Consider the following 16,375-nt stretch of genomic DNA (forward strand, 5'->3'; position numbering starts at 1 on the left):
CAGGAAGGAAACAGCTTGGAGAAAGGATGAAGCTGATACATGTGCTAAACAAAATACAAATTTTGAAAATTTCCAATAAAACAATCTTTGGACCAAAACTATGTCGATACTTTTCCTTCCATTCCGGCCAACTTCAGCCCGAGGCTTCTGAGCTGCAGACGTGTTGCATTCCAGCCTTTTCCATCTTCAGCTCTTCACGGTTAAACGTAATGCACTCTTTCGCTTCTGTGGCCTCATCTAAAACTTGATTTTCTTTGGTGGAGGGCTTCGCACTGACGCCGGCTCCAAGGCGCAAAGTCCGCGTCGCTATCTGCCTTGGTTCTGCGGCGTGGTGGCGTGGAGAAGGCCCAGTGGAGCTGACAGCTTGGTTAACCGCCAGTGGCGCTTTGTCTTGGGCACTTTGCCGCCAAGCATGGGCTGCTGTCCCACGATTAACAAATGGCTTCTTTCGCTGAAACGTGGCTGAGCCAGTGTTCAAGACATGGGCCCCGTTTTCCGTGAAGCATCTTTGAAGTAGCCTGGTCCTGGGCCGCGGACGAGGGGCTATGCCGGGCGCAGTACTGAGGGCCCCGCGGTGCCCCGAGGCGGTCCCGCAGGCCAGGGTCGTTGGGTTGGAGGCACCAGCCAGCCTTAGGCGACAACGTTTACAAATCCAGCGCCAGGCCCGCAGGGAGCCAGCAGCGCTGCTCTTTGTCCCTCCCCCTCCAACCGCGATTCCTTTAAGTTAGCCATTTTATTTCAACAAAACCCAGAGCCTTGCTTGAATTAGCGTGACATGGCTGGCTGTCTATTCCTTATGGTGGTAAAATCCGGAAATCAGCCATTTTTCACACTCCTCTCTAAGCAGTCTTTCAGAGGTTTTCTTTGCTTGTTTATTATCTTTGATTTAATTTTAATGTACGTGATGAACTTTTCAGTACTTTCTAAATCCCAGTTAAAAGTCGTACTGAGGCTAGCATTCTGGCGTAGGGATGCTGGCACCATATGGGGGCAGGTGAGAGTCCTGGCTGCTTCACCAGGCTCCTGGCTTGGGCCTGGCTCAGTGCTGGTGGTTGTGGACACTTGGGGAGTGAGCCAGTGCTTGGAAGATCACCACTCTCTATCCCTCTCTAACTCTGATTTCCAAATAAATGAATATTTTTTTAAAATAGGTTCCTAGTACTGAAGAGTTTTTTTTTTTTTTTGAAGCCCTTCATATGCATGTGCCATTTGGTGAAGCAGGTTAAGCCATTGCTTGGTATAGATGCCAATTCTAGTCCCAGCTGCTCCACTTCCCATCCAGCTCCCTGCTAACACACCTGGGAAAACAGCAGAGGATGGCCCAAGTGCTTGGGCCCCTGTGCCCATGTGGGAGACCAGGATGAAGCTCTAGGCTCCTGGCTCCAGATCAGCACAGTGCCTGTTGTCGCGGCAACTTGGGGAGTGAACCAGCAAATGAAAGACCTTTCTCTTCGTCTCTCCTTCTCTCTATATAACTCTTTCAAATGAAGAAAGCTTTGAAAACAATAAATTTTCCTTCCTTTACTATAGACTTAATTATTTATTTGAAAGTCAGAGGTACAGAGAGAGAGAGATCTTCCAATGCTGGTTCACTCCCCAAATTGCCGCAGTGGCCAAGATGGGTCAGGCCGAAGAGAGAATCTTCTTCCAGGTCTCCCACACGGGTGCAGGGGCCCAAGCACGTGGGCCATCTTCCACTGCTTTCCCCAGGCCCTTAGTAGGGAACTGGAGTGGAAGTAGAGTAACTGGGACCTGAACTCACGGGTATACGGAATGCAGGTGTCCGAGGCGGCAGCTGTACACACTGCACCCCAGTGCCGCCTCGGCATTGCATTTCTTAGGGTGACCTGACCGAATCCACAGGATCCGGCACTCAAAGTAATTTTGGTTAAGTCTGCCGTGGTGAAGGCGGTGGACTCCACTGTCACTGAAGGGTTGATTGGTTTCAGAGGCTGTGGCCTTGAGCGTGTTTAAATAAGGATCAGACCATAGTAACAGAAAACTCTTGAGGTCAGCTCTGGTCTCTCCGACTTCCCGGTAAACCCTGTTTGCCAATCTTCGGTTCCCGCAGTGCGTGATGACTGCCACAACAAAACCCACTCCTGGGGCTGCAATGGGAGACTCACGGTGGGCGGTGGGGGAGGGGCCGGAGCTCAAGGCCAGAGGTCAAGGCCAGGTAGATCGGCTTTGGCAAGTGACTTAATCACCAAGCTAGAGTCAGGGGGAAATTAGCAGAAGCGAGGCGGGAGCAGAGGACTCCGCCCCTGGGAGGCGTAGCCGGGGCCAGGAGCCAATCTGGAGCAGGTGTGCACACGGCCCGCCCCGCTAGTGCTATAAAAGGAGGGCCGCACCTCCTGCTGCTGACAGGGTCAATTCTGGCTGCCTCGGTGGGTGGTCCGCTCCTGCTTCTCCAGCCTGTCCTGCTGTGTTTCTGCCACAGAGCGCACTGTTTGCTCCAGGGGCCCTTTATGCGTGCGCTATGGTGAGTCTGCGTCCACACTCGCCAGCCCAGGGTTCTAGCGTCACGGTGGGGAGGGGACTGGAAACGCTGCGGTTGGCGTGTGGGAGGCCCAGCAGTGCAACGCTGCCTACGAAGTTGGGGGTCCTGCAGGACGCTCGATTCGCGTCAGGCTCTCGGGCCATCCTTTCTGGGCACTTGCACGCACCGGTCCGGCCGAGGGCACACCTTCCTCCAGGCGAAGGCGGGCCAGCTGAGGGCAGTGGGGCTGGCGTCCCCTGGCTGCGGGGCCGGGGCCTGGCTGCTGGGCAGGAGTTCCCAGGCCACACCTCGGCCCTGGGCTTCAGTGCGCTCTGCTGTGGACGGTGGAAGGACACTTCCAAGCCAGCTGCCTGCCGTGACTATTCCGTGAGGCCTGGCGGCGTGGGAGGCTGCTGGGTTAAGACACCCTTACTCAGGAGGCGCGGCAGTGACTGGGGAGGCAGCGACGGGAAAGCCTTTTGTTGTGGTTCCTCGGCTTTTTCTCTATTTTCCTCTTCTTTTTCCTTCTTTCCTGGCTCCCTTTCTTCTTTCCATTTGAAAGAGGGCGGGACAAAGACCTTCCGTCTGCTGGTTCACTCCCCAGATGGCCCTGTTGGCTCCATCCAGGGCTCCCACATGGGTGCAGGGGCCCAAGGACTTGGGTCACCTTCTGCTCCCTCGCGGGCTCATGCACAGGGAGCTGGAGCGCTGCTGGCATTAGAGTGATGGCCCCCGCCTCGCTTCTAATTTTATTATTTCTTTCTGCTAACTTTGGGTTTAGTTTGCTGTTTTGCTAGTTCCTTAAATTGTAGTGAGGTTGTTGATGTAGGAGTTTTCTTGCTTTTATTTTCTTTATAGCTAGACATTTCCCTCTGGTGCAGCTTTTGTTGTATCCCATAATATTCGGCATGACGGGTTGTGGTTTCATTCACCGCTTAAGTTTTTTCCAAATCCTTGTGATTTCATATTGCATTCATTACTTTGCATAAGAGGGTGCTCTTTATTTTTTTATTAAATAAAACTCTGTATTAAGAGTTTTATTTTAATTGGCTTCTAAATAAGAGTGTCCGTAAATTTAAGCTGCTAAAATTAATCAAAGATACGTTTTAATTCGTGTGACCTGAATCTCGGTATCATATGTTTTAAACTTGCTGGTAGGAAGAAATTAAAAACATTTTATATGTTTGTGCTTAAGTTGACTGGTTCAACAAACTACACCATGTTAGATATTTAAGAGGCGTTTCCAAATACATGATTCTTAAAATTTATAGACGGCATTGGACCTTCTGGTAAATGTTTTCTTAAGTTGTTATCTAAAGGTTGAAACTGTTTGCTAAGTTTTCATGTGATATTGCTATTGTCAGCAAGCGATCTAGGACTTGCTCCCTCATTTCTCTATTCTAAGCCCCACTTGTTCTTTCATTTCTCTATTCTCTTCAAGGTAGGAAACTAATTCTATTATGAAGGAATCTGTAGGATGCACCATTTAATCTTTAGACCTTATAAAAGAGATGGCTAGCATTTTTCTGTAATAGCATAGCCAAAATAAGAGCTTAAATGATCATTTCCTAGCCAGATTGATTTCTCCAGCAGCAAGTAAACAGTAAGTAGATAAAACCTCCCTTTTAGACCAGAGGGAAAGAAAGTTTTAAAGTGAGAATACAATTTTCCTCATGGGCATCGTCTACCTTAGGAAAACTCCTACAGAACATGCCTGTGACTATAGACTTGTAGTTTAGGCCACCAAAGATTAGAGATGGGCCTTGGGCACTCCCTTGACTTGCATCCTCTGGTCTGCTTTAACAAAACTCAGGAGGATAAGAAAGCCAGGCATCAGAAGCAATGGGTGGCAGGCCTATTAATGGCTGTTCTGTACAGTGATCTGCCCTCAAGGAGACCCACCAGGCCAGTCCACTGCAGTGGCTTTCAATGGGGTAGCCTGGGCTGCAGCAGAAGTCAGCTTGTGAAGAACCCTGGCAGCTCTGCCAAGAGTTGGATCACTGAAATTGACCTGCCCTGGAGTCGAAGGATGCCCAGGTCAGAGCCACAGATCTTATTGGCTCTAAGCTGAAAAGCCCTTCACTCAGCCCAGCTTCCAAAGTGACCACCGCAGCTGAGGGGACGGCCAAGTAGGGTCAGCAACATTGCAGGCAGAACTGTAGATTTCCTGTTGGAGATGCCACCTGCCTTTACCTGGCCAGCTCTCCTCCCAGGCCAGCTAAGTAATGAAAGTCAACAGAGTGCCTTCCCCTAGGAGGTTCACACCTCCCTTAGGATGTCCCCATGTGGAGAGATTGATAGGTCTGGGCCTCTTAACTTCCAAGGCCTAAAGCCCACCAGATTACTCTCAAGCCCCTTCTGTCAGGTTCTAGTTGCCTCTCAATCAGAAAACTTAATTGTAGCCTAGACAGCACCTTTCTTAGCTCCTCTAATAATGACTCTGTCCTTTGTTCTAGACCCTGTCTAGCGCACTTGGGCCTCATTTCTTTGTAATCATAACCTCTACTCTACCACCGATGGCTCTACTCCCAACCTGTGTGTACTGATGCTCCTCTTCCCCAGTTAATGCTGTGTAATTGTTCAAAACCTCTCTACATTCAAACCCCTCTACCTACAAAAGATGAGTGATTTTTCTTCCAGTCTTGGCTGGAATCAGCTTTCCGGTCTGTTGGGCGTTCCCCAACAAACCTTTCCCTTGAAAAAAAAAAAGAGAGGGAGGTGCCTTTCTCTGAATGGAGGAGAGAACTTCCACTTTGACTATGAGCTTGTCTAAATATGATCAGAGTTGGTGAACTTGGAAGGCTTCCATAGACTTGGCAACTCATGACGGGAGCCTAGGGTGGTTACTGGCACCATAAACTAGAGTGTCAATTTGTTGGGTCAACAGCAGGAGTCACTGTGTGCTTGCTCCTCATGTGGGATCTCTGTCCTTAATGTGCTATACATTGTGATTTAATGCTATAACTAGTAGTCAAACAGTATGTTTCACTTTGTGTTTCTGTGTGGGTGCACACTGTTGAAATCTTTACTTAATATATACTAAATTGATTTTCTGTATATAAAGAGAATTGAAAATGAATCTTGATGTGAATGGAAGGGAAGGGGAGAGGGAGCAGGAAAGGGGAGGGCTGCAGGTGGGAGAGAAGTTATGGGTGGGGGGAAGCCATTGTAATCCATAAGCTGTACTTTGGAAATTTATGTTCATTAAATAAAAGAGAGTTCAGTTTGGGCTGCTGAAACAAAGTCCCATAAACTAGCTGGCTTATAAGTGACAGAAATTTATTCCTCCACAGTTTTGGAGAGTGGGACATCCAAGTTCAAGGTGCCAGCAGATTCGCTGGCTGGTGAGGGCTTGCTGGCTGTCTTGTGGACAGCCATCTTCTCACTGTACCTTCCTGTGGGGGAAGTAAAGAACTCTGGTCTCTGCCTCCCTGAAGGCACTCACTTCTTTCATGAGAGCTCTCCTCTCGTGGCCTAATCTCTTCCCAAAGACCCAACACACTGGGGATCAGGGTTCAGCCTAGGAATCTGGGGGAGACATAGTTCAGTCCCTGCTAGGTTCTCAGGAAGCTCAAGCTGCTGGGTGCCAGAGGGGTAGTTAACAGTCTTCCACCTGGGCCAACTCACTTCACCTCTGTGGACATCTGGATTCTTACACTAGATTAAGTTGTCTTCTGGAGTCATGATAGGAAAGAAAAGAAATGAGGTAAAAATCTTAGAAAGTGCATCCACTTCATTGAATCCCAGGAAGACATCTGGGGCGGCGGGCCATCTTTGGAAGAGTCCCTGGAGTGAGATCTCGGCAGGGCATAGTGGAGCATTCCTCTAGACTCCTAGCTGCACTGGTAGATAGAAATAGCTTAGGAAGAGCTTGCATTTTGAGGACAGGCAGAGTGCTGTGGGACCCCTGCATCCCACAGCACCATGCCTGGGTTGGAGTCCTGGCTCCACTTCCATTCCCAGCTCCTCTCACGCACACCCTAGGAGGCAGCAGCGATGACTCCAGTGCTCGAGTCCCTGCCACACAGATGGGAGGCCTAGCTTGAGTTCCAGGTTCCTGATTTTCACCTGACCCGGTCTCTGCTCTTGTGAGCATCTGGGGAGGAAATCAGCAGATGAAAAATGTGCTCTCTGAGTCGCTGTCCCTGTCTCTCTGTCTTTTAAATAAAACACGAGGAAACAATTTTAAAAGAATGTGTGCTTTAGAAATGTTACTCCCTGTGTGGAGGGTGCACTGGTTGGAGTCCATTCTAGTATCAGGCCAGTTGAGGCGATTGCAGGCTTCAAGGCGAGGGCTGGGGAAGAGCTGGACTAGGATGAGATCAGCAGGGAGGGAGACAGCTGTGAGGAATTTGAATGGGGCTGGACTCTTGACCTTCTAATTTTTTTTTTGTGCAGGATCCTACAGCTGAATATCTATTTCAGTTACTAGACAACAACAGAGAGGTACACCCCTCCCACACTTGAGGAAATCGAGGAGTATTTGCAGGACCTCCGTGAGCCACATAAGGAAGAGGCAGAAACACCGGCAGTGCCTCTGCCTGCCTGTGATGAGGGAAGCCAACAAGAGTCAGCCCAGAGCCTGGCGATGCCGACCTTGACCCCCACAGTGCCTTCTGAGCGTCTGAACATCCCCGGGACCGTCCTCATCCAGAACTCCACACAACCCTCTGTTATGGACCTTGATAGGCCTCTTGAGGACCAAAGAAAGACTCTTTTCACAGACCAGGAAGTACCCTTTGATCAGACCAAACCCACAGCAGACTCCCAGATGACAGGTGTCACTGACATTCCGAAGATGACACCGACTGATGGTCAGAAGTCAGCTGGCACTGCCGGCAAGCTGACAGTGTCCAGTGAAGACGGCCAGTTGAGGACCCTCGGCATGATCCAGATGACATGGGATGATCAGATCAATACCGCCAGTGAGAACCAGACTCTGCCTGGAGCTCAGATGACAACTCTTACAGAGCGGCATGTGAGGACTCCCGGTGGTGACCAGATCCTCGATGGGGCCCAGAAGAGCAACACCACTGGTGGCCAGAGATTCTATAGGGGTCAGATAAGCAACTCTACTGATGACCAGACCCTCTATGGGGGTCAGATGAGTGCCCCAACTTGTGACCAGGCCCTCTATGGAGGCCAGGTGAACTCGCCAACTGCTGACCAAACCTTGTATGGGGGCCAGATGAATGCCCCAAGTTGTGACCATCAGACCCTCTATGGGGGCCAGATGCACACCCCAGCTAGTGACCAGAACCTGTATGTGCGTCAGATGAACTCACCAACTGGTGACCAGACCCTCTATGGGGACCAGGTGAACTCGCCAATTGGTGACCAGACCTTATATGGGGGCCAGATGAATGCCCCAAGTGGTGACCATCAGACCCTCTATGGGGGCCAGATGAACACCCCAGCTAGTGACCAGACCCTGTATGTGGGCCAGATGAACTCACCAGCTGGTGACCAGACCCTCTATGGGGGCCAGGTGAACTCGCCAATTGGTGACCAGACCCTCTATGGGGGCCAGATGAACTTGACAACTGCTGACCAGACCTTGTATGGGAGACAGATGAATGCCCCAAGTGGTGACCATCAGACCCTCTATGGGGGCCAGATGAACACCCCAGCTAGTGACCAGAACCTGTATGTGGGCCAGATGAACTCACCAACTGGTGACCAGACCCTCTATGGGGACCAGGTGAACTCGCCAATTGGTGACCAGACCTTGTATGGGGGCCAGATGAATGCCCCAATTGGTGACCATCAGACCCTCTATGGGGGCCAGATGCACACCCCAGCTAGTGACCAGAACCTGTATGTGCGTCAGATGAACTCACCAACTGGTGACCAGACCCTCTATGGGGGCCAGGTGAACTCGCCAATTGGTGACCAGACCCTCTATGGGGGCCAGATGAACTTGACAACTGCTGACCAGACCTTGTATGGGGGCCAGATGAATGCCCCAAGTGGTGACCAGACCCTCTATGGGGGCCAGATGAACACCCCAGCTAGTGACCAGAAGCTGTATGTGGGACAGATGAACTCACCAGCTGGTGACCAGACCCTCTATCAGGGCCAGTTGAACGCCACTACTAATGACCAGACCCTATTTGTGGGCCAGATGCACTCACCAACTGATGACCAGACCCTCTCTGAGGGTCAGATGAACTTGCCAACTGCTAACCAGACCTTGTATGGGGGCCAGATGAACACCCCAGCTAGTGACCAGACCCTGTATGTAGGCCAGATGAATTCTCCAACTGGTGACAAGACCCTATATGTGGGCCAGATTAACTTGCCAACTGGTGACCAGACTCTCTATGGGGGCCAGATGATGCCCTTCACTGGTAACTGCTCCCTCTATGGGGGCCAGATGATGACCAACAGTAGCCAAGTCTATGGGACTCAAATGATGCCCCATCAGTCCTTCTCATTGCCACACCCAGGATTTGTATATGCTTCAAGTTTCCTTTTGATGCAAGGACAACCTCCAGAGTACTTTTCAAGTTCTTCTTTGGTTCAAGGACAACTCTTAGAAAAGCAGAATTGGAACCTACAGACCCAGCGCTATCAGCCTCCAAAGAATCCTGAGCTTTTGAAGCCTTACGTCTGTACATATCCTGACTGTGGGAAATCTTATTCAAAGTCTTCCTACCTCCAGATCCATAAGCGTAAACACACAGGTGAGTGAGGACCCAGACATAGGGGTAAGGGGTTTTGGGCCTTTTCAATTTATTTATTTATTTATTTATTTAGAAAGAGTTACAGAGAGAGGGGGAAAGACTGCTATCTTCCATCTATTGGTTCACTCCGCTAGAAGGCTGCCACGACCAAGGCTGGGCCAGGCCAAAGCCAGGAGCTTCATCCGAGTCTCCCACATGGGTGCAGGGGCCACTGCCTTTTCTAGATCATTAGCAAGCAGCTGGATCGCAGTTGGAGCAGCTAGGACGCAATCTGGTGCCCATATGGGATGCTAGTGTCTCAGGCAGTGGCTTTACCCACTATGGGTCTGGCCATTGTGGACAATTAGGGAGCAAACCAATGGATGAAGACCTCTCTCTCTTTCTCTTGTGTAACTCTGACTTTCAAATAAATAAATAGCTCTTAAAAGAAAAAAAAAAAAGAAAGGACAGGGTGAATAAAGTAGTCCTAGGACAGGCTCTGGTCCTGGGCCAGAGTTGTTCTGTGACATGGATTGTATGCAGGTGATGGAATAAGGAAGGAATATGTTTGGCCCCTTCTGCAGGTTCTTGACCCTGCCTCTACGGGGACTGTGGCTTCATGGACCCCATTCTAGAACTAACAGCCCTGGACGCCCTCCGTTCACTCTTGTTCCTCTTCTTTCTTCTCCTCGTTTCCTTTCTTCCTCTCCTCCTTCATGGTTTTCCTCTGTCCCTCCATCTCCTTTTTACTCACCCCCTCCAGGCATTTCTCCTCTGACTCTTCCTCCCAACGTGCCCCAAACCCTGTTATTCTTGGTCACTTCCCACAGCGCTGCCCGCCATGACCCTGAGATAGGAGTCTCTCCTTGTCTCTCTTGCAGGGGAGAAGCCCTATGAATGCAGTGAGGAAGGATGCCCATGGAGATTCTCCCGCGTGGACGAGCTCAGCAGACACAAGAGGAAGCACTCTGGGGAGCGGCCCTACACGTGTACCAAGTGCGACAAGAGCTTTGCGCGATCTGATCACCTGCGACAGCATCAGAAAGTCCATAGATGATTTCCACCCAGAACTATGAACTCCTCAGCCCAAGAGGAAATACATAGGGCCGAAAGTTTCTCCCTTATTATTTTTGCTTTCCTGATCATCAGCACTGTGCCAACACAGTGCATGCTTACTATTATTGGGAAGCTTTTTAAAACATTTGTTATTTTTTCTAAGATGTGTGGATTTTCATACAAAAACTGAATCAAACAGAACTTCATAGAATCAGAAACAGTCTTCATTCATTCCCCTCTTGCAGGGTAACTGCTTTTATGAGGGTGCTATGAATCCTTCTGGATCTTGGCTGTACTTGCAAAACTGCCGTGAAAGCTGCCCGTGCCCAGGTGCAGTCACATCAGACCCAAACCTTGGAGGTCATGGAGGAGGGGACCTCGTGCTTCCATGTCTGAGAGCAGAGCCGTGACTCCTGAAGGTCCTTACGCCTAGAAGAGCTCTAACAAGAACTCTGTGAGTCCATGTAAGTTGCTTCTATGAAAATCTTTTTTTTAATACTTAGCTTTTAAAAAAAGATGTTATATACTTGAAAGGCAGAGTTACAAAAAGAAGCAGAGACAGCAGGCAATCGTCTGTTTGCTGGTTTACTCCCCAATTGGCTGCCCTGGGCTGGGACTAGAGCAGGCTGAAGACAGGAGCCAGGAGCTTTTGGGTCTCCCATGTGGGTACAGATACCCAAGGATGCGGGTTTTCTAAGGATGTTCTGTGTTCTAAATTTAAGGAAAGTTTTTCGCTTGAACTATCTATAGCTTGTACCGATTCGATAAATATTCTTGTGAGAAGAATGGTAACTTTTTTATTTTTCCCTGTCTGGTCCCGCCAAAATTTGAAACTGTGACTATTCTTATTTTGTGACAATATACTTACTTGCCTAAGTTCAATAAGAATCTTCTCTCTTTTTACTAGTGCATAATTCCAAACAGCGAGTTAGCAGCAGCGGAGAGCGGACCCCAGAGAGCCATGAGCACCCGATCAACGCCACCCTCACGCCCAGGAGGAGCCGCAGCCGCCAGCAGCGAGGCCGAGACCCGCATCCATCATCACGACGCCCCTGAAACCAAGCGCGCAGGGCGGTGGACCCAGTGAACTGGTTCCATGTGCGAAAGGCTCTGGTTCATCCAGGGGAAGAGCACGGAGGAAGCGTGTTTGTACCCAGCTGCGTAAAGCAGAATTACCCAGGGAGGGTCTCGGCAGTGTGAGGCGACACTGGGGTGTGGGCAGCAAAGGGTGCAGACCCTGGTGCAGCTCCAGGGCAAGGCAGCCAAAGTGCTGCAGCCAGGAACCCGTGTAGATATAGTTGGGCCTTGGGGAGAACCCTTGTGGACACGGCCCCCGCCTTGGGGAGAACACATGTGGACACATCCCCCGCCACGGGTTAGAACTCTTGTGAACTCGGCTTGCTCCGTGGGTGAGAACCTGTGTGGACACGGACCCCGCCTTGGGGAGAACACTTTAAGACGCGATACCCACCATGGGGAGAACTTTTGTAGACACTGCCCATGCTGCCACTGGGGAGAACCCTTGAGGACGCGCCTGCAACGTGGGGAGAACCCTTGTGGATGCAGCCCTTGGTGTGGGACCCGTACGGTTGCACACAAGGTGCATGCATAGGGGTTCTCGCTACCCTCTGCAGGTGCAGCCCCTAAGACATGGCCCAGGGTGTTCCCACCCTCCCGTGCAGAAGTGATGGAAGGTGCTGGCGGGCAGGTGGCGGGAGAAGGCGGAGCAGCGAGACCATGGGCAAGGGATGGGGAGCAGGACTCACTCCTCACCGAAGACAGCCTGGAGAGGACAGAGGAGCACCAGCAGCTGACCCAAGGCCGCCTCCCGCCACGGTTCCCACCGACGCCCAGAGGAGGGGCGGGAAAGAAAGCAGAGCCAGAGACTCCAGCACTGTGGCTGTCCCCACCCCAGCAGTGCACAGACAATTGGAGCTGCACCTTCCTGATTACTGGAGCGCATTGTCAAGGCAGCTTGGGATTTTTATTATCTTTTCCTGAAGATGTCGCTTTTTGGTAATAACAAATGTGTTTAAGAAGAAAAGCCTAGTTTTTCTCAGTACACCTTTAAAGAGTTTTAAATTGTTTCCTGTCTGATCAAGCTGAGATGTTTAAGAACTTCATTTTTATATTTGCAGTAAAAGTTTGCAACTTGATTTTTGAAACAGTGAACTTCAATCAGCTCTTGTTAAAGGTTTAAATTAAAAAAAAAAAAAGAAAGAAAACAACCCACGTTGGTTATGTCACTGAGGCATTGAGCACGGACATGGGATGAGAGCAGAGGAAGGCTGAAGTCTGCCTGGGTTTGGCTTCCCAGCCTCCAAAGAAGTTTATTTTCATTTTTATTTATGTAGAAGGCAGACAGTGGGAGTTCTGTCCACTGATTCTCCCTCTGAATGCCTGTGATAGCCTGGATTGGGCTGAGCTGCAGCCCGGACCTGGAAACTCGCCCTGGGTCTGCTACCTGGGCTGGCAGGGACCCAAGTGCTCGAGCCATCACCTGCTGCCTCCCAGGTGTGCACCAGCAGGAAGCCAGGACTGAAGGTGCAGTCAGACTCAAGCCCAGGCACTCTGCTAGGGGATAGGAATATCCCAACTTGCATCTTAACTGCTCAGCCCAAGGCCCATGCCATTCAACAGATTTTTAATTCAGAGATTCCTATGTAGTTAATTGCTATTTTTGAAGCACTTGTGTAAATAATCAGATTTGTCTGTTGAAACTAAATTTATTTTATAAACAAATTACCTCTTATTCTCTTTTGTAAAAATAGGGGAAACTGTAGAAAAGTGGTTTAGAGAAAAATGATGTCTGTCTGCTGGTAGAGTGTAACCCTGTCTGTTTTTTTAGAGTTATTCTCTCTCTAGATGTTGGACTGGATCCTGACTTCTGGTTTCCCCTAATATGTGGCTACCACTCTCTAGCTAGGAAGAGGACTGTGTTATAAGACATAATCAGGCTAATCATTTCACGAGCTCCCTCTTAGATCCAAGAGCCAAACAAGATTTGTTTGGACATCTGAATTCTAGTTTGTCACTGATGCAAATATGACTAGAAATTTACATTAAATGCCCGTACAGATTCAACTTCAATGGCTGTTGTCACTCAACACACTCACTCAATTTCTTTGCTGAGGTAGTCTTAGGTAACAGAATTAGTCTTAATTCTCTAGTAGGCAGACAAGATGGCTAGACTCATGTAAATTCTGGGGGAGCTGAGAGTAGGCTGAGTGGCTACAGTTAGTCTCACCCAGTTCTTTGATTTATTTAGCTGGTTCCCCTTCAGGCTTGAGTTCATGATTTTAAACCATTTTACAAACTGAATTTATCATTTGACTATTAATTTTACTTTGCATGGTCATTTCTGAACATTGTACCTGATCCTTGAAAGTCTCTGAAGTACAACTCCTAACTGGATAATGCTGGTCCAGCTCTGCGAGAGGATAGCCAATGCCCATGGAACAGGCCCAAGTGATTTTAATGAACTCCAGGCAGCCTGGGTTCTGGGAGCCACTTTTCTGGACCTTGTCACTCAAACATGGGCAAAGGCTTGACATCAACTCAGTTTCCAACCATTCCCGAATGAACCAGAACAGGTCCATCCTGGTGTCGAGGGACAGTCAAAACCACACTTGAGATTGGGTGGTCGACAATGCTTTTGGAGAAGAAGATCGAGCACAAGGGGGAAATGGCGTCCCCTACGTCAGACCCGAACAAAGCAGAGCTGGGAGGTCCTGGAGATGTCCTGCTTCTGTGTCTCAGAGAATTCCTGAAAACACAATGTCACTCTGCCCTTTAAATAAATAACTTTTGAAACAGAAATGTGTGTAAGTTACATGTGTTTTCAAAATGAGTGTCTGCAAGAGTTAGGTGTTGCCATGGCCAGTGAGGACAGCGAGCCAAGCTGGAAGCAATGATCGTATCTACTCGCAGCCCCATGGTAAAAGCAAGAGGCAAAAAGAAGAGGGGCTGGCTCACTAATGTTCTGAGTGACAGTGCAGACAGGAGAATCCTATCTGAAGGAGGATTCCTACTTGTCTTGGGACGGCAGGCCGGAGGGGAGGAAGAGGGGAGAATGACAGGAGTGGCGAAGGCGAGTTTGATGGCAGGAGGTAGGTACCTTGGCCAAGGCTGTTGATAAGGAAGCCTTGGTGGAGGCCCCTGGGAGGTTTCTCAGCTGAGGGCCCAATAAGGAGACCTTTGAATGAAGGCGCCTGGGCTGGGATGCAGCTTGCATGCGAGCTTGGCAGGCCGGTGATGGCGGAGCCTGGCAGTTCTCTGGGTGGCTTTGGTTTACTAGTCAACATGGTAGTGTGTGGCTTACAAGATAACAGTGCAGAACTTCATTCTCTGTGACTGCATCCATCTGGTCCAGGCAGAGAGAGAGCTGTGGGAGAGAACAGACATGCTGGTGTGGGCAGCAGGCGTGGGACACAGTATCTGAGTCGGAAGGGCTGTGGTGTTGGGAAGATCCGGGGAGACAAGCCTGGGTGGTAAGCAGAGGGTGGGAGGCCGCGTCCTGCACTGTCTGTATTGGGAAGGTTGTGGGATGGTGGGCACTCAGCTGGGCTGGGCTGCAAGGTCGATGAATACTGTGGAACTGATGGATGGATAGACTAACAACTGTGCAGTAAGTAGACAGACAGACAGACACAAGTGTGTTTGGGGAGTACCTAGATGTTTAGAGTGACAACTTAAATCACTGAAGCAAAGGTGAACAGTTAGAAATTATGCTGGGACAACTACAAAGCCAGAATTAGATCTCTACCTCATTTCATACACAAAAGCCACCTCCAAGTGCAACAGGCATTTGGAAGTAAAATAAGAAACATTCAAGTAGTAGAAAACAATTGGTGAGTTCTTAACCATAACCAGAACTTAGAGAAAGCTTTCTAACTGTGACTCTCTTGGAGAGTTGGTAAAATTGGCTGCTTGGAAAGAAAAGTATTTTACATGACAAAAAGACAACTAGTGAGGTGGGCATTTGGCCCAGGGGTTAAGACATCTGCATCCCATATCAGAGGGCCTTGTTGGAGTCCCAGCTCCAATTTCCATCCTGGTGTCCTGCTAACATGCACCCTGGGAGGCAGAAGATGATGGCTCAAGTACTTGGGTCCCTGCAACCCATGAGGGAGACCCAGACTGAGTTTCAGGTTCCTGGCTTTGGTTTGGCCCAGCTCTGGCTATTGCAGCCATTAGCAGAATAAGCCAGAGGATGGGAGATCTCTCTCTGCCTCTCAAATAAATACATGAGAAAAGAAAAAAACTTTGTAAATATTAGGATGGATTTAAGTTCTGGGAATTTTATTATTAGAATATAAATTGATTTTATACCCAAAAAGAACTTCCCAAAAACGTTTCCTTTTGACAGGCAGAGTGGATAGTGAGAGAGAGAGACAGAGAGAAAGGTCTTCCTTTTGCCGTTGGTTCAGCCTCCAATGGCCACCATGGCTGGCGTGCTGCGGCTGGTGCACCGTGCTGATCCAATGGCAGGAGCCAGGTGCTTTTCCTGGTCTCCCATGGGGTGCAGGGCCCAAGCACTTGGGCCATCCTCCACTGCACTCCCAGGCCACAGCAGAGAGCTGGCCTAGAAGAGGGGCAACCGTGAAAGAATCCGGCGCACCGACCGGAACTAGAACCCAGTGTGCTGGCGCTGCTAGGTGGAGGATTAGCCTATTGAGCCGCGGCGCCAGCCCCAAAAAACTTTAAAAAAAAGAAAAAAAAGAGACCTGTTTATTTGAAAGGCAGAGTTACAGAGTGGCAGAGGCACAGAGAAATTTTCCATTGAGGGGCAGAGCCAAGATGGCGGAATAGGGAGGGCGCGCACCGATAGTCCGGGAAAATTTAGTTTAATAAAAGTGGAGTTATGGTAGCCTCAGAAAAAGGATCAGGAAAAAATTGCAGAGGAAACTCTTCTGGATCAAGTGGCTGTGATTCGGAAGACCTACTGGGAGAATAAGGTAGCCCACCGCGCGGAAGCCGAGCCGTGGGAGCCGCAGGGTCTGCGCGCCAGTGCAGGAAGGGGAGTGGATGTCACACAGACACCAGCGGGGAGAGCAGGGACGCCCAGGGCTCCGAGTCCACACATCGGCGTTGGAAGGAGAGGTGAGCTCAGTAATCCGAGACATGGGCGGGGAAACGGAAGTCAGAATCTAGAGGGGAGCGGGATAGTTCGCCA

At 49.8% G+C, this 16,375-nt stretch overlaps 1 protein-coding gene across 1 annotated transcript; it reads left to right on the forward strand.

Annotated features, from left to right (window-relative positions):
• Positions 1 to 7,067: 7,067 nt before the first annotated feature.
• LOC138850366 (Kruppel-like factor 18) lies at positions 7,068 to 11,287 on the forward strand. The gene is made up of 3 exons (XM_070076798.1): positions 7,068 to 9,165; positions 10,026 to 10,189; positions 11,108 to 11,287. The coding sequence occupies exons 1-3, from the start codon at positions 7,068 to 7,070 to the stop codon at positions 11,285 to 11,287; spliced, it is 2,442 nt and encodes an 813-aa protein (XP_069932899.1).
• Positions 11,288 to 16,375: the final 5,088 nt, after the last annotated feature.

Source organism: Oryctolagus cuniculus, chromosome 7 (genome assembly GCF_964237555.1).
Source record: "Oryctolagus cuniculus chromosome 7, mOryCun1.1, whole genome shotgun sequence".
NCBI lineage: Eukaryota > Metazoa > Chordata > Mammalia > Lagomorpha > Leporidae > Oryctolagus > Oryctolagus cuniculus.

Excerpts from the sequence above, each read along its gene's own strand:
- LOC138850366 (XM_070076798.1), top strand. The coding sequence starts at position 7,068 with ATGCCGACCTTGACCCCCACAGTGCCTTCTGAGCGTCTGAACATCCCC. Across the intron at positions 9,166-10,025 it reads CCATAAGCGTAAACACACAG|GGGAGAAGCCCTATGAATGC; the intron begins GTGAGTGAGGAC and ends TCTCTCTTGCAG. Across the intron at positions 10,190-11,107 it reads ACCTGCGACAGCATCAGAAA|TGCATAATTCCAAACAGCGA; the intron begins GTCCATAGATGA and ends TCTTTTTACTAG.